The 18,147-nt window shown below is 40.6% G+C and overlaps 1 protein-coding gene across 1 annotated transcript in view; it reads right to left on the minus strand.

Annotated features, from left to right (window-relative positions):
- Positions 1-18,147, minus strand: part of SLC1A3 (solute carrier family 1 member 3) — an 85,866-nt gene that overhangs the window by 47,012 nt on the left and 20,707 nt on the right. The window contains exon 3 of the mRNA XM_066378968.1: positions 12,407-12,544. Coding sequence (XP_066235065.1) covers positions 12,407-12,544 — 138 coding nt within the window. The remainder of the gene's footprint in view (positions 1-12,406; positions 12,545-18,147) is intronic.

Raw genomic sequence — 18,147 nt, forward strand, 5'->3', positions numbered from 1 at the left:
ATCTGAGCAGACATTTCTCCAAAGAAGACACAAAAATGGTCAGTAAGCCATGGAAAGATGCTCAGCATCATTAGCTGTTGGTGAAGTACAGATTAAAACCACAATGAGACACCACTTCATACCCACTAGGATCGCTATGACCAAAAAGACATTAAAAACAAGTGTTGCAGGAATGTGGAGAAATTAGAACCCTCATACATTGCTGGTGGGAATGTAAATATTGTAGCCACTTTGGAAAGTCTGGCAGTTCTTAAAAGGTTAAGCAGAGACACTACAAGATGCAGCAATTCCACTCCAAAGTATATACCTGAGAGAAATATGTAAAAACATATGTCCATGAATGTTCATAGCAGCATTATTCATAATCGCAAAAAAAAAAGGACTACCCAAATGTCCACCAGCGGATGGGTGGATAAATAAAACATGGTGTGCTTATGCAATGGAATATAATTGGACATAAAAAGGAATAAAATACTAATATATGCAACAGCATGGATGATCCTTGAAAATATGCTAAGTGAAAGAATTCATTGCAAAGAACCATATTCTCTTTCTATGAAGTGTCCTGAATAGATAGATCTATAGAGAAAGAACATCAATTGGTATTTGCCTTGTGCTGGGGGAATGGGGCTTGATAGCTAAGACAGTTGGGGTTTCTTTTAAGAGTAACAAAAACTTTCTAAAATTGATTGTGGTGATGGATGCACAACTTTGAATACACTAAAAGCCACTGAATTATACATTTCATGTGGAAAAATTGTATGCATGTGAATTATATCTCAATAAAGCTGTTAAAAAGTAAGTGCAATCTTGCATAAGATAAACCTGTCTACCAATTCCAAGAAATAATATTAGGGACTTCATATAAATAAAAAAAAATCCTCTCTTTCTATTGTGAAATGGGTTGCTATCATTCTAAGAAACAAAAGGAGTTGAGTAGTGAACGGCAAAATTTGGTAAGTCTGTCTCTAGAAGTTGAAAGTCTGATACGCCTTGTTATATCTTCATCTTTCACAGAAGGGAAATATGCTTATGTGATGAATACAGCACTTTCCAGGCACTTGACCTCACTTGCTGGTTGTTAAGTTAGTGTTCAGATGTTTATTTAACATGAAATTACATAGTGACTTCAAGCCATGTTCTCATCTGTGTTCTGTGAGCTCAACCAAAATGTTTTCTGCTAAAACAAATAATAAAACTGTATGTCCAATTTAGAGGAAAATATGAATAGATTTAAGGTAATAGAAATGAATTCTCTCAATTTAAAGATTTTTCACTATAAATTTTTCTTAAACCTTCCTTGCCTTCTACTCACTTGAATGATATCAGAATAAGGGCTTGAAAATTATAAAATGCCTAAATGATATTAGAACGGAATTGTCAATCATGCTTTGATGTAATAGGGTATACCGTTCATGGACATGTACTTATTATAGTTCTGTTCTTATACTGCACAAGAGACATATTTTCTCCTAGTGAATGTGTTCCTATGTCATACAAAATTCAATAGGCAAACATTTTTAATGTATGTATAAGTGTCGTGAGTTTTTAGTTTTATTCCTAAATATGTTTAAGAACTACTACACTAATGTCTGGCTCTATCTTGGGAGTCCATACCAAAGTAATACTTTCAGATATGTCTCATAGATGCCAATATTCCAGTGTAGAAGCTACCAATGTTTTCATTTTTTCTTAAATACTTAGTGTGTGTAGGTTAGGTATGCTGATATTAAGAATTTTTTGTATGTATCACTAAATTACAATTTGGGGAAATTTTGCAATGCACTTCCAGGAAGATAGCTTTAAAGTAATAAGACTTGAGCTCTTAGCACAAACACCTCTGAGAACAGTGCATTCGAATTATAGCTTAAATAGAAATAATCTAGTTGAGAAACGTTATAAAATGTAGAAACAAATTCTGGAAAAGTTGTAATTAAAAAAGAATTACCAACAGTAGAGGCATGGTCAGACTACAGTACTCTTCAGAGTTGGAAAGATTGGAAAAAAGAAACACACAAGCTATGCGTGCTCTCTCACACACACACACTCATATTGTGCTACAATGAAAAACTGTGTCCCAAAATGTCATAACATGAGCATTTTATTGCGTTATTTCTTGTAAAGACCTACCATGCTCTGGCTGCAGGGGAGTTTGGGTTATTAATATAAAGCACTGGTAGAGAAGTTTGAGCCATAAATAGAAAGAAAGGAAAGGACTTGGTTGGCAACACTTCCTTCAAGTGACTGACACCGGTTGGAATGAGTGCATGTGGGAGTGTGTGCGTGTTATTGGGACATTAAAAAAACATAAAATATGTTAAAATCATTTAAAATATTACACCTGTCTGATGTTTCCTTTGTTTTTAAAAAATAATGAAATATCTGGTATTTGCTTCAAAATAATCCAGTGGTTGGAGGGAATGTATGTGCTGAAGAAGGCTCAGGGATGTTACACATCAAAAAAGAGTGTGTATGTATAATATATATATATATATTATACACACACACATATATCTCTTTATAATAATATACATATTATCTTTAAATATATATATTCCTCCCCCCCAACAGTTCTGAGAAGCCCTGGTAATATGGATGTCATTTAAACAGGCTGGATCTAAGGGGTCTTCAATCATCCTGTTCTTCTTATAGAGCTCATCTGAAAAGACCAGCCAACAGCTCCTTCTGACTGCCTCACTTGCTCCCAGAATCACAGAGCTCAGGTACTGGCCAATCTTAATCCAATGCCCCGTGAGAGGAAACCCCCTTGGTAATTTAGGGGAAGTTTCTTCCTTCTCCTATGGAAACTCAAGTAATTGTTTAGAAAATTAAATACATAAATACAAAGGTGGCAAAGCTCTCTCCCATATGAGGACACCCAGGAAACGGACACTTGGAAGCAGTGTGACACCGGTGTGCAGATGTTGACAGGTTAGTAAACAAACGTAGTCGTGGGCAGTGCACTGGCTTGCAGCCTGGGGACCTGAGATTATCGCGAAGATCTTCCCCAAGAAGAAGCTAAGAAGAAGTTTGCCTTGCCTGGAGAAATGAATTTGCAGAAACATGAGACTTGGAAACCTACATTCTACTCAGACTCAAAATTGGTTGAATCATTTCAGCAGATCGATCCTCCAGTGGAGAATATCACCATCCCAAAACCTTCTTTCTGTTTATGCCCATCACACCTGGAACACAGGGGAGTCAGGCTACTGTCCCCTGGAAACATATACAATCCATGACATTGCCACAGAAAGCCTTGTCTGGCTGTAAAAATGTCTCTCTTTCTCAACCCCTCTCTCTTTCCATATTCATATATATATGTCTTTCTGCTGGTAGGCACCCAGCATCTTTTTACTTGGCTTTATGAGACACAGAGAGGTCTTTTATAATGGAATGCATGGTAGTTCCAAATAATCTCCAGGATAACCAGTTCTCTTAGTAGAAGTCTATTTAAATCTGAGTCAATAATAGACTGGTGTGTGTGTGTGTGTGTGTGTGTGTGTGTGTGTGTGTGTGTGTGCTTCTGTGTTTTGTCCTGTGTATTTCTATATTGTTTTACTTATACAAATGGTAAGCATTCATTTTACTTAAATTACTTTAAATAAAAGCACATGGAATAAATAATAAAACTACTCCTTTGGGAACAGGGGAAAAGCCAAGGAAGGTTTCCTGGAAGAGAGGGTATCTAAACAAATAAGGATCTAAACTAAATGGTGACATCCCAAAGAACAATTCTAGATAAACTCTAGAATTCTGGGGAGGGGGGGAGCCTGGGGGTGACGTCCCACGCAATGTAACTAAAATGAATTGGACAGTACAAATTCTCACGTGAATGTCAGAGTGCGCAAGCTGGTGGCTCCTGCAGAAGCATCCCCCACCCTCAGCCCTCACCCAACACTTCTGGCCCATGAGCACCAATCTCCAGGCAGAATTCATCAGCGAACTCGCTCACCATTACTGTACAACAGAAGAAAAGCCTCTCTCCCAACACTTCGCACCGACCTTCAGTTTCAACAGTGGTTTGAAGGAAGTTATCAAATTGATAAAATCTTATCTTTCTTAGAGACTCATTTAATTTGAAGCTTTAAAATATTCTTTTTAATTTTTTTTCTTTTTTTCTTTTTTTTAATTTTTCCGAAGCTGGAAATGGGGAGGCAGTCAGACAGATTCCTGCATGCACCCGACCGAGATCCACCCGGAATGCCCACCAGGGGGCGATGCTCTGCCCATCTTGGGGTGTTGCTCTGCCGCAATCAGAGCCATTCTAGTGCCTGAGGCAGAGGCCAAAGAGCCATCCTCAGCGCCCGGGCCAACTTTGCTCCAATGGAGCCTTGGCTGTGGGAGGGGAAGAGAGAGACAGAGAGGAAGGAGAGGGGGAGGGGTGGAGAAGCGGATGGGCGCTTCTCCTGTGTGCCCTGGCCGAGAATTGAACCCGGGACTACTGCACGCCAGGCCGATGCTCTACCACTGAGCCAACCGGCCAGGGCTATTCTTTTTAATTTTTAAAAATTTTATTTTATTTATTTTTAGAGAGAGAGGAAGGGGGAGAGAGGGGGAGAGAGAGAGAGAGAGAGACATTGGCCTGCTGTTCCACCCACCTATGCATTCAATTATGGATTCCTGTATGTGTCCTGACTGGGGATCAAACCAGCAACCCTGGCATGTTGGGATGATGCTCCAACTAACTGAACTACTGGACCAGGGCCTCTTTTTAAATTTTGTTTTTTAAAGAAACTTTCAGAAATTTCTTACAAACCAGAACTGATCAAAACCACAGGCCAACTTGAAGCTGCTAAAATTCACAGATAAGAAATCCCAACCTACGCAGACCTCAGGTTTCTGGAACATCTCACTTCACACAGAGCCTGGAGCCTGGAGCCTGGAGCTTCTGATCTTTCAACTCAAGAATGATCCCTTTTTACCACAAAAAAATTTCCATAAACATTCAGTTCTGCGGGACGAGGTGACCACAGGCTGAAATCCTCTGAGCCAATGGTTTGTTGCAGCTTATACAACAGCTGATCCAGCCCCAGCTGGTATTTGTAGGAGGTTGAATCCAGGTCACTGTCCCTACCCAATGGTGTGACATCTGGGACACTTGTTTCAATTCTGGGACCGCAAAGGGGTGCAGGGGAGGGCAACCAGAGTAGAGAAGGGTCTAGAAGAATTGGGCATAGGAAAAGACGTGGGTCACCCGGGCTTGTTCAGGTGCCTGGGAGAGGAACCGCCCTTCTCTACTGCTGCATACGGATGGGGCCGACAAGAACACTGCTGGACCTTATAGGATGCAGATTTCAGCTCAACAGTTCGAATCATCTGAGGACAGTGGCAGCTGATGGCTACCTTCCAGGCTTGCCAGAGTGGGGATTCCTGCTCAGGGTGCCAGGTTACATGGTTTTATTTCTACCTGCCTTCCAGCTTTTGCAGCACTCTGTTCCCTGGCATGCCCCCTAAAAGCTGAGTGGCTCCCGTCTGAAAGGGAAAGTTTCTGGCCTTGAAACCCAGTCAGATGTCTCTCCTCTCTGACTTCCCAGCTGGGAGGCCACATTCCCTGAGGTGACTTTTTCTGGGAACCATAATGGGGTCCCACTCACCTCTTACTGCAGTTGATGGCAAAAGAGTCAGGTGTGAGAAAAACAAGACAGGACCAGAAAACAAAAACAAAAACCAACCAATCCTGTAAAACCCTTTTCTCTGCTAACAGAGTTGTTTCCTGACCAGGGAGCTGGGTGGCATCATGGCCTGCTCCCTGCTTTGTCCCCGCACTGGGTCCATCCTGCCTGGGTCACCACCCTGTGCTATTCCAATCACAAGTCTATCTCCCAAACAGACTTTGACCTGCTTGTCGTCTTTGTTCTGGTATCCTCAGATCCTAGCAAATAGGCTGGTCCTTTAAAAATCCTCAACAATGCGTACTGAATGAGATTCTCTGCAATGAGAAGGTAGGCATTTTCTGGGACAGCCAGAATTAAATGACTTTGTCTACACCTTACTGAAGCCCAAATCCACTAAAAAATAATAAAGAAAGAAATAAATAAAAGAAAATGACCCCCCCTACACACACATTTAATTACCCAGATCTTTTCTATATGATGTAAGAAAGCCCGGTGATTTCTCTTCCCCTCTGACAAGTCTTCCCATTTTATCCCACAACCTCCCTCCCTAGATGGACATGACTTGGCCTGGCCTCCCGTATTTCTGAATAGCCCTGGAGAGACAATAGAGTGGGACCAGCCTGCTGGCTTCAAATGAGCTGGGCCAGAGCTTCTTCCTGGCTTGCGTCCAGGCGGCCAGGACGCGTGCTCACGTGCTGGGTCAGAGATGTGGTTTGTCTAAACCTCTTGTGGCCGGAAGGGCTCTGCTCCCAATGTGTAAGCAGCATGTGGAATCTGCTGCCACACACTGGGGCTGGTGTTTTTCAGGGAAGACTGGGGAGTTGTGTAACCAAGGACAACATTTAGAATCACGTGGCTGTGATAAGGCCATCACGTCCCATGCTGCAGGGAGAAACCTGTTCCCTCCAGGAGTGAGGAAGGAATTCTCTGGCTCCCCTGTTGTGGACTTCGTGGTTTCTCTCATTCACTTTTAATAGATGAGTGATTGCTCCAAGGATCACAGGCAAATGAGATGCATGGACTCGGGCGCTTAGTTACATGCCCCTGAACGTAGCTCTCTCTTCTTGCTCTAGTTTTCATTGAGACGATGTGGCCTACCAGGACAGCTCTTCTTGCAGCTACTCTTACTGCCCTTCACATTATATGTTAACACAGCAATGCAAAGCAAAAACAAAAATGAAAAACAAACCCTTCGCATATTTATGAATTAAGAATTGTCTCTAGCTCATTTTTTGTCCTCTTGTGTTAAATGAAATGACAAAAATGACACTCTTACTGCAACTGTTATTTTTCTGGGGCCAAGAGCTATACTTGCAGGTGTATTTATGGTCTCTACTTTTATGTTCTCAGGTAGGAGAGCCCTTCACTGGTGGTGGCAGCGTGTTGGCTTCAGGTATAGTTAAGTCTCATGTTACAGATTTGGAAGGAAGCTGCCTAGCAACACGTGACACATCCGGAATATGTCACGTGGGGGCGAGACTACGGACAGCCAGGTGTTTGTTTTGTTTCATTTTTATGTTTAAAAAAAAATTTTTTTTTTGTTTTAGTTTGGATGCAAAAAGAACTGTTAAGAGTTTTCCAAGGGCAAATGGGCTCCAACAATCTCTTGTCCTTGGAGGTGTTTAGGCAGAAACTGGACAATGACCTGGAAGGGATGACTGGACTAGAGCAGTGTTTCCCAAAATGGGGGAAATAATGGTATTTGTTCTGGTGGTACAGAAACTCCTCCTTAATTTTAAATCACAGAGAAAGTCATTCTTCTCCATTCTCCTCCAATCCTTTGGATTACTGGGAAAACGAAGTCAAGTGTATTTAACACCTCATCAACACTTGCAATTCTCCCTAGGTCTGGGCTCTGAGTCTTTGACAGGTAATAGCATCATCTAGACCCCCACTGCATTGTAATCTGCTATTTTCTTCCCAAGACAAGTGAGAGGAGGTATCCATCTTCCATAATAATTTGAGACATTAGAAGAAAAGTATGTTGATTTAAAAAACATTTTCAGAAAATGATGGGAGATGCCACAACTCAAAAAATCAGATTTGGAATCATGTTCTTAAAAATCAATCAAACTGTCTCTTTCTTGCTGGGAGTGTAGAGGACCAGCCTTACTCCCTCCCTTATAATCAAAATTGGAATTTTCATCTATTGTATGATTTAAGCCATGTAGGGAAACTTCCCCCTTTGCAAGACATGCATCTTCTTGGGGACTATACCTTTGTTGCCATGTATCCGCTGTACCTAGTTCAATGTCTGACATAATAAGAGCTCAAAAAATAGCTGTTAATGAATGAGTGAATGTGAAAAGATAAACTTGATGCATTTTATAACTCTACCTCCAGAGTGCCTTACTATAGGTCTCTTTTATGGCTGCTGTTGCCAACCCCCCGCCAGCTTTTTACTTAAAATTTGCCCAACCCCACAGTGACTGCCTGTCAAAAGTGATGATCCTCCTTCCAGTAAACTGGAGACACAAAAGTTTTCCTTTTAGGCAAGTGATTGAGTATGAATGGACACTTAGAATGAGAAAAGAAGAAAGCACTAGTTTTCTGGAATGATTCAGAATTAAAGAGGAGGTGACAGTTGTGTCTACACAGCATAGCCTGAACTGGAATTTAATTATTATCTAGTGAATGTAATCAGACTAAGCCAGCCAAACCAACACATATTTCTGGCATGAAATATCTAGTTTGGCTGTCTACCCTACCAAAATCAACAGACATTGGTGCCAAAATCTTCTTTTATTGTGTGGTGTATTGCCACAAACATATTCTTCTTGTTTAAAAAAAAAAGGTACTTGAGTACAAATCTAGCTAATACACACTAATGATGTTTGGAAGGATTAGACTTTCAAATTCAGGAAAAAAAGGACAAAGTTTGCAGAGGCTTTAGAGCAACAATTCAAACATGATGTTTTATGTACAAAACCTAACTCAGATTTCTCAGAGTTTAAATGTGACTTTAGGATAATGAAATGAACAGAATCTTCTAAGAAGAAAATGCCTAATCCAAGAAATGCAGTAAGGGCTTCATGCATTTGAATTTCTGTCTGCACAGATCCTGGAACTTTTGAAGTTAAAAGTCCTAAGCCTGTCAAGCACTTTCCCACTGCGAAATCCTTTCTATGAAAGCATGACCTCTGAGTTCTCATTCTAGTGTTCCTGTCGGATGCCAGAAAGACCAGCACAGCTAATGACACAACGTGGTGAAATCCAGAGGACGGAGAGAAGTTTTCCAATGGCTATTTGTTTCATGAGCAATAAACGTGGTGTTTAGTAGTTCATTTCACTTTCAGTTAAGCTTTGCATGGAACTGACAACAGTGGAATAAGGTGACATACGCAACCCAGTGCGAGCCTACCGGATGCATAAATTTATCAGTGCATTTCCTACAATTTACAGCACCCACACTCAACCCTGACATCTGATATTGGTAGCCTGAGAGTTGCACTGGGTCTGCAGACAGACTCTGGCTTGCAGTGTTTTGTTCTGTTAATTGTATCAAAATATAAAAAGTAAGAAAACAAACAGTAGCCTGAAATGGCAGTTTCGTTTCTAGAAGTTACCTGCTTGGTTACTGGAGGCATTTGAGTTTGCTTTTCCATTCTAAAATAGTGGACCCTGACCATGTTCCCTCCCTAAGCAACGTGTTTCTCTAGTGATATCTCCCAACACAAACAGAGATCCTCCAGGGGTGTGTGTAATTTGCAGAAGTGCCCCATCTCTTTCATTCTCACTGAGTCATACCCCACTTTGGTTTAGAATCATGGTACTTAAAACTTTGAAAGAAATGATTATTTAATCAATCACACATTCCAATTAAATATAAGAATCTAAATTACTGTGTAGCTTGGAAATTACTCCTTTGAGTCTGACACCTTGAAAAGATCTTTGGCAAACTAAATAAATAATTATGCCCCTTGTCCTAACACAGTCCTGGAAAAGAACTGACTGTCTCTTAATGGTCTCAAGTCACAGTATTCCGAACTTGTGATTAGGTTACTTTTTAAAAGTTTACTTCATATTGGCTGTTTGAAGCTTATAATTCCTTTCTCTTTAACAACAATATTATATATATAAATGTTGATGATTTCGCTGAGGTTTACCCACAAATCTCCTTTTAATTATCCAAAAGGGATTGCATCATAGCATTTTTTTTCCTGCAAAATTACTCAATGATCTCCCTTATTCCTTCAATCAAGTTGGTGTATTAAGTACTAGAAAATACCAGGAAATTCCACTTCAAGGTAATCATCAACTAGGATTGCTACTTAGGGGAAGTAATATTATTTCAAATGACACCTAATGAGAGTTCTCCCTCTACATAGGGTAACATGGGTTTTTGGGTACAATTACCAGAAAACAGAGGCCTTTAACCACTTGTCCCGTCCTTGAAGAGATAGGGTGAAGGAACCCAGTGCCCCTCAGTGTGTCCCCCAGAACACTGCAGGCACACAACTCAGATGCCAGCCATAGGGATAGTGAAGAAGGACTTCTTGCTCCACAAAAATGGCAGATGTGAGTTCTGCCCCCTAATTGCTTACTGCCAAGAACTTGTCTCCCAGCAAATTGGCAGCAAGTGGATAAAATGAGATTGTGCCCTCAGATCAACATTAATCTAACCTTTGTGATAAAAATTGAGGCTGCAGTGATTACCCCTGGGTCAGCAATGGGCCAGCACAGTTTCAGAAACAAGCTTGCCAAATCACCCTGTCTACATGATTGTTTTATGATAGTTCTTCCAATAGGAGCCCCCGTACATGCAAGCACTTGTTTCAAGACCTGGGCAAGTGGAAGCCCGCAGCGAGTTGCCAGGCATTGAGGAAAAATCTGACATTGTTTCTGTCCAAGTACTGGCCAGCCTCCTAAGGCAGGGTTAGGAACCTATGGCTTGCGAGCCAGATGTGGCTCTTTTGATGGCTGCATCTGCCTCGCAGACAAATCTTTAATAATAATAAAAATAATGTTAAAAACATAAAACATTCTCATGTATTACAATCCATTCATTTCCTACTGCTCATGTTCATGGTTGCGGGTCGCTGGAGCCAATCACAGCTGTCCTCTGGGACAACACCAAATTTTTATTGGATAATGCCTAACATACACAGGTTGTTGTATGGCTCTCACAGAATTACATTTTAAAATATGTGGCGTTCATGGCTCTCTCAGCCGAAAAGGTTCCCGACCTCTGTCCTGAGGCATGATGTAGTCAGAATTTTGCCTCATGACTTTTGAGTTGTACTGTGAAGTTCTTGTTACACAGAGATCTTGAAAGGAGATTATAAATACCCTCCAGAACTTCCTGGGGGAGAGGGGAAGATGCGCAGAGCCAGCTCACACAGGTAGAGTGCCTTGTCTAAGGTGGACAGCGAGCCAAGAGTGGGAGAGAGAACAGGGTCGGTAATACCTGCCTTCTGGGCATTAGCTACAGACCCAGAACAGTCCTGCTGGGGCACGCCTCTGGCCTACCCTCTTCTAAGTCAGAGATGTGCAGAGCAGGAAGAACTGACGGTGACATTGTCCTGCAACTTTCTTTTTTTGTCTGAGTCAAAGACATTTATTTGTTCTTTTGCTAAACACAACCACTGATTTCAATTTATAATTACTATTTCTAGAGATACAGCACATGGATGGAAAACCCAGCATTGGCCTTGAGCTATGGACGTGACCCTCCTTTAGGATACGTGGAACCGGGTGACAAGGGGCCAGAGAGGGACGGACGTGGCTAGCCAGCCCTCTTGAGGAAGGCCCTGCAGACTTCACACACTACTGGTACACGTCTCAAAGTGGGACTCATTCTCATAACAGGGTCTTCAGTAATAAGCTGGTTTGAGGATCAATGCTCCTAAGTAGTTCAGTTTCAGCTCTGATGTTTTTAACTGAATTACTTTGTCTAGTCAAGTCTCTCAGATTGCTTTCATCCATACACAGTATAATAATCAAATGTGGTGGCCCCCTTTAGTGACCTGTCTTGCTCTGCGGGCCGTGTCAATGCCATGATTCTCCAGGAAGCTCACAGCTCCTGGATCGGGTGACTGGCCCACGGTCCAGTCAGAAACAGTACCGCCATCAACGACCCATTTATCTGAAACGTTCGCTCGGGAAACTGTCATCTCCCTGTCATAGAAAACAGAACCCTATCCAGCCAAGTTTGCACTCCTTGAAAGTCCAAGTGTCCACTGACAAAGTACCAGGATGGAGAAATCTCCCACCCCCTCCACCTTTTCCCACAAGCGTGAAAGGTAACGGGGGATGGGGTGGGGGACAACTGGAAAAGGAAACGAAATCATGCGGATTCACCAAGAAAAGACAGTGTTGGTGGCAGCAGAGTTGGTGAGTGTGTTGTGGGCATTACCTCTTGCTGAGGCTTCCAAGAAGGCTTCCGCTCAAGTCCTGGTGGCTCTGAGAACAAGCATTCTGGCATCAATAGCTAATAGGTTGTCCAACCAGATGTTATCTGGGTGGGATAAGAGGGTGAGAAAACAGACCTTTTGTACGCAGTGGTCAGAGAAAGCTGGGTGTGTAGTGTTTAGCAGGGCACCTCCTTCGTAGGGAGGCAGACCAGATTACGTGCTTGTTTAAATCTGTTTCCTCTTGCGATTGGTAAAACACAAGTTGTTATCATTCATGCATTACTAAAGTCACCTTTCCACCATTTTGAAGGGATTTCTTTTTCTTTTTTCTAGAACAGAGCATGCATCCAGCAGAAACCTAAAGGCCTTGTTGTTGTTTTTTATTTTTTTTTTTTAAGCAATCTCTTACAACAAGCACACTTAGACTGTCCATGGTACCTGTGACAAGACTGGAGATGATCAGCGGCAAAACCAGCATCTGCAGCATCCTCATCAGAAGTTCCCCGGGAAAGGAGAAGTACTTGACCTCCCGGTAGCTCATTTTGTATGACCGCAGCGCAAACCCGAGGATTGTACCTGGGGGTGGAAAAAAAGAGGAGAAGAAAAATTGATTCTTTTTGGAAACTGAGGTAACAGTCCCAGACAAATGAATAGTATTAGCCCAGTGATCATGACCAGTGAATTTATTTAAGCAACAAGTATTCGTGCAAGCGATGCTCCTGCTCCTATTTTTTCTGCCAGGCTGGAAGGGTCTGGCGGAACCCATGGCTTCAAGGAGAATTTGTAGAAGAAAATTTTCCCAGGTTTTAGCAAATGAAAAATTTCTTTGTCTGACTTAAATGCAGCGGAACCAATGTTGACATGGCTCAGTACCGAGTTACAAAGATTGGAGTCTAACTAGGAGATAAATGCTGTATCCTGGAACAAGACAATATAAAAATAAATAAATAAATAAATAAATAAATAAATAAATAAATAAAAGTTGTATTGTAACAAAGTGCCTTCATAACAACAGATGCTGGAACGGCTAGCGTAACCACTTCTAAAGGGTAGTATAACTTTTTAATTTTTTCCAATTAAAAAACAACTCCTCTTTTCACATTGCTAGTCCGTTTTCATCATTTCCCTGCCTACACACCACAGTTTCTGTCCGCATGGTCTTGGTAGCACCTTGGCAACTGTATTGTACAGACTCGTTAGTTGCTGGCCTGAGAAGACTGGAAAATGAGCAGAGACTCCTTTCCCAAAGATTTTCCCTGAAAACTTGGAAATTAGGGGAAAGAGAAAAAAATTTTCTCCATAATTTTCCTTCTGCTCCTGGAACTTTGAAATATATATGTTTTAAAATAACAACTTTATATGTAAATCAAATTGCACACACTACCTTTTGAAACGTTTGGAAATTAACAAAGGTATTGAATAAATTTATTCTTTCTCCCCTTCCCCTAATTTACTTTCCTTGCCCAAGAAAATTTAGTTATTTCATTATTGTAAATCTTTTCTTTTGTCCAACTTTACTAAAACGTGTGTTACATAGAAGTACAAAGTTATCTGAGCATTGCTTATGGGTAGGGGTAAACTTTTCCAAAGGATGCTAAGCCACCCTTTAAGGAAACTGAACCATCCTAACTTCTTAGGAAATGTGCTTCTTCTTCTATGAAACAGGACACAAAATTCATTTCAATTGTCACTGCAGCTAACTCCAACTTCAACTCTTGGGTCTCAGCAACCGTGAGGTATCTATTCTGTGATTACATACTGGAATGCTCCAATTAAGAATCTGCATCTATCCCTGGCCGGTTGGCTCAGCGGTAGAGCGTTGGCCTGGTGTGCGGGGGACCCGGGTTCGATTCCCGGCCAGGGCACATGGGAGCGGCGCCCATTTGCTTCTCCACCCACCCCCTCCTTCCTCTCTGTCTCTCTCTTCCCCTCCCGCAGCCAAGGCTCCATTGGAGCAATGATGGCCCGGGCGCTGGGGATGGCTCCTTGGCCTCTGACCCAGGCGCTAGAGTGGCTCTGGTCGCGGCAGAGCGACGCCCCAGAGGGGCAGAGCATCGCCCCCTGGTGGGCAGAGCATCGCCCCTGGTGGGCGTGCCGGGTGGATCCCGGTCGGGCACATGCGGGAGTCTGTCTGACTGTCTCTCCCCGTTTCCAGCTTCAGAAAAATACAAAAAAAAAAAAAAAAAAAAAAAAAAGAATCTGCATCTATGTGACTAGAAAATCTGGCTGACCTAGTTTTTAGGGCCTCCGGGAAAATATTTATTGCTTTTTTTCCTACTGTAACAGTAATAAGTTCAAGAGAGAAAAGTTTGATTTGGAAAATATAGAAAAGTGTCAGCAGAAGTTGGCCCATATTGATTCTACCACGTAAGCCACAAATGTGATTGCTAACACTTAACTGAACTCTTAATAAATGCCAGGCATTGTTGGAGTGCTTTACTTGTGCTAGAATATTTAATACTCACAAAAAACCCAGGAGGCAGGTATTGTTTAACCACTAATTTACTGATAGAGCAATCTAATCACAGTGAACTGAAAACTTGTCCAATTCCAATAGCTACTCAATATCAGAGCCAAATAGCTGCTCAAGTGGCAAAGCTGGGATTTAAGCCCAGGCAGTTTGGACTCAGATCTGGACCACCGTACACACTTCCTGCCTCTCTGCATAGGTGAAACACAACCACTGCTAGTGCTTCTGCGAGTTTCTTTCTAGAATGTTCCCATGCAGAATTAAGTATATGGAAATCACGCAGAATATTCTTTTCCATATGGTATGGTCATGATAAACTTCACTTTTAGGTTCTATGACATTTGATCCAATGATAGTATTAAAATTTATTTAATACTTCCTTTATTATTGAACACTTCGATTGTTCAGCATTTTGTACTTTTATAAAGAACACCATGATGGATATATGAAAACTGTTTTATATCTAAGAATACATTTTTTTTTAAATTTTATTTTTTTAACGGGGTGACATCAATAAATCAGGATACATATATTCAAAGATAACAAGTCCAGGTTATCTTGTCGTTCAATTATGTTGCATACCCATCACCCAAAGTCAGATTGTCCTCTGTCACCTTCTATCTTGTTTTCTTTGTGCCTCTCTCCCTCCCCCTTTCCCTCTCCCATTCCCGCCTTCCCCCCGTAACCACCACACTCTTATCAATGTCTCTTAGTTTCACTTTTATGTCCCACCTACGTATGGAATAATGCAGTTCCTGGTTTTTTCTGATTTACTTATTTCGCTTCGTATCATGTTATCAAGATCCCACCATTTTGCTGTAAATGTTCCGATGTCATCATTTCTTATGGCTGAGTAGTATTCCATAGTGTATATGTGCCACATCTTCTTTATCCAGTCATCTATTGACGGGCTTTTTGGTTGTTTCCATGTCCTGGCCACTGTGAACAATGCTGCAATAAACATGGGGCTGCATGTGTCTTTACGTATCAATGTTTCTGAGTTTTTGGGGTATATACCTAGTAGAGGGATTGCTGGGTCATAAGGTAGTTCTATTTTCAGTTTTTTGAGGAACCGCCATACTTTCTTCCATAATGGTTGTACTACTTTACATTCCCACCAACAGTGTATGAGGGTTCCTTTTTCTCCACAGACTCTCCAACATTTGCTATTACCTGTCTTGCTAATAATAGCTAATCGAACAGGTGTGAGGTGGTATCTCATTGCCGTTTTGATTTGCATTTCTCTAATAGCTAAAGAAGATGAGCATCTTTTCATATATCTGTTGGCCATTTGTATTTCTTCCTGGGAGAAGTGTCTGTTCATATCCTCTTCCCATTTTTTTATTGGATTGTTTGTTTGTTTGTTGTTGAGTTTTATGAGTTCTTTGTATATTTTGGATATTAGGCCCTTATCTGAGCTGTTGTTTGAAAATATCATTTCCCATTTAGTTGGCTTTCTGTTTATTTTGCTATCAGTTTCTCTTGCTGAGCAAAAACTTCTTAGTCTGATGTAGTCCCATTCATTAATTTTTGCCTTCACTTCTCTTGCGTTTGAGTAATGAAAAGGGTCCCTATCCTGTTCATTGTAGCGAACTATTTTGTGAGTACTTTTGCACTCCATCGTCCTTTGCTACTGTTAATCTCCATCTTCTCCCCCCCTTTCTTTTTGTTGTTGTCACAGTTTAAATTTGGTTTTATTGTGTTCTTCTTGGAGCTTTTACTTGTGGCTCTGTTTTTTTTTGTTCTTTGTATCTGATTGGAGAACCCCCTTTAGTAATTCCTGGAGTGGGGGTTTTCTGATGATAAATTCCCTCATCTTTTCTGAATCTGTGAATGTTTTTATTTCTCCTTCATATTTGAAGGATAGCTTTGATGGGTATAGTATTCGTGGCTGAAAGTTCCTCTCTTTCAGGACTTTAAATATTGGGGTCCACTCTCTTCTAACTTGTAGAGTTTCTGCTGAGAAATCTGATGATAATCTAATGGGCCTTCCTTTATATGTTGTATTCTTCTTTTCCCTGGCTGCCTTGAGAATTTTTTTCTTTGCTGTTGGTTTGTGTCAATTTCATTATGATATGCCTTGGAGTAGGTTTGTTGGGGTTAAGAAAACTCGGAGTTCTGTTTGCTTCTTGAACTTGAGGCTTTAGTTCTTTCCACAGGCTTGGGAAGTTCTCATCTATTATTTGTTTGAGTATGTTCTCCATTCCATTTTCTCTCTCTTCTCCCTCTGATATACCTATTATTCTTATGTTATTCTTTTTGATGGAGTCAGATAATTCTTGTAGGGCTATCTCATTTTTTTAAATTTTTGAGTCTCTTTCTTCTTCTCTCTGTTGTGCCTCAAGTTGCTTGTCTTCTATTTCACTAATCCTCTCTTCTATCTGACCTGTTCTATTAGCTAAGCTTGTTACTTCGTTTTTCAGCTCGTGAATTGAGTTTTTCATCTCTGTTTGATTTGTTTTTATAGTTTCAATTTCCTTGGACATATATTCTTTGTGTTCATTGAGTTGTTTTCTGAGCTCCCTAAATTGCCTTTCTGTGTTTTCTTGTATATCTCGGAGGATTTTTAGGATTTCTATCTTGAATTCTCTGTCATTTAGCTCCAAGGTTTCCAATATATTAAATTTTTTCTCCATAGATTTTTCCTCATCTAGCTGTGTTACCTCTCTTTCTTTTGTATCCATGATATTTGATTTTCTCTTCCTTAATGGCATCTGAGGGTGGTTTTGTTGATAGTATTAATGAGATTTAATAAAGAATAAAAAGTTAAAAAAATAAATATAAAATTGAAAAGAGTTGTTTTTAAAAAAAATTAATAATGAAATAAAGAAAAATAAAATAAAATAAAAATTTTAAAAAAAGGAAATTATTCCCCCCCTCCTTTTTTCTTCTCTTCTCCTCTCCCCTCTTTCTTGAGAAAATCTTGTGGTGAACTGTGAATTATAACAAACAATGCCTGTGATGGAGGGCCTGAATTGGGGAAAAGTAATAAAGCGGCAAAAAAAAAAAAAATAAAGAAAAAAAGAAAAAAAGGGGGTATGGACCCACAAAAAGAAAATAAGGAAAAAATTTGGGTCAAGAATAAAATGATTTGCTTTTAGGTGTTGGTTGTCTAAGAGTTATGATGAGAGGAATAAGAGGAAAACAGAAAAATGGAGGGACAAATTAAAAAATTACTATTGTATTTAGTGGAACAAGAACTAGATAAAATGGAGAGCCAGGGATGGGAGCACTGCTAGTGAGTTAAAAAGGTGAAGTAAAAATCCCCCAAAAGGCCACAAACATAAGTTTGAGTCCCAGATAAGATAATTTGTTTGTTATTGAGGTTTGAATGAGAGGAGATGTAAAGGAGAAAGGAAGAAACTAATATAGAGGGAGAAAAGAAAGAGAGAGAGAGAAAAAAAGAGGGAAACACTAAAAGAAGAAAAAAGAAAGGAGAGAGGGAGAGAGAGAGAGAGAGAGTTAAGGGTTTTGGAGTGCAACTCTCATAGAGAGAAAGGAAGAGGAGAGAAAAGATAATGGGAGATGTAACACTTATGGGTAGTGTAGTTCAAGGAGAGGAGAGAGTAAGACCGGCAGAGAGTTAATCGGCCAAATTGGAGGAGGAAAAAAAGTATCAAGAATGAAGATAAGAGAAACAAACGAACAAATATAATAAAATGGGATAGGTTATAAAGTCTGCAGATTATTCTTGATTTTGAGAGGTTAT

This window comes from Saccopteryx leptura, chromosome 1 (genome assembly GCF_036850995.1).
Source record: "Saccopteryx leptura isolate mSacLep1 chromosome 1, mSacLep1_pri_phased_curated, whole genome shotgun sequence".
Lineage (NCBI taxonomy): Eukaryota > Metazoa > Chordata > Mammalia > Chiroptera > Emballonuridae > Saccopteryx > Saccopteryx leptura.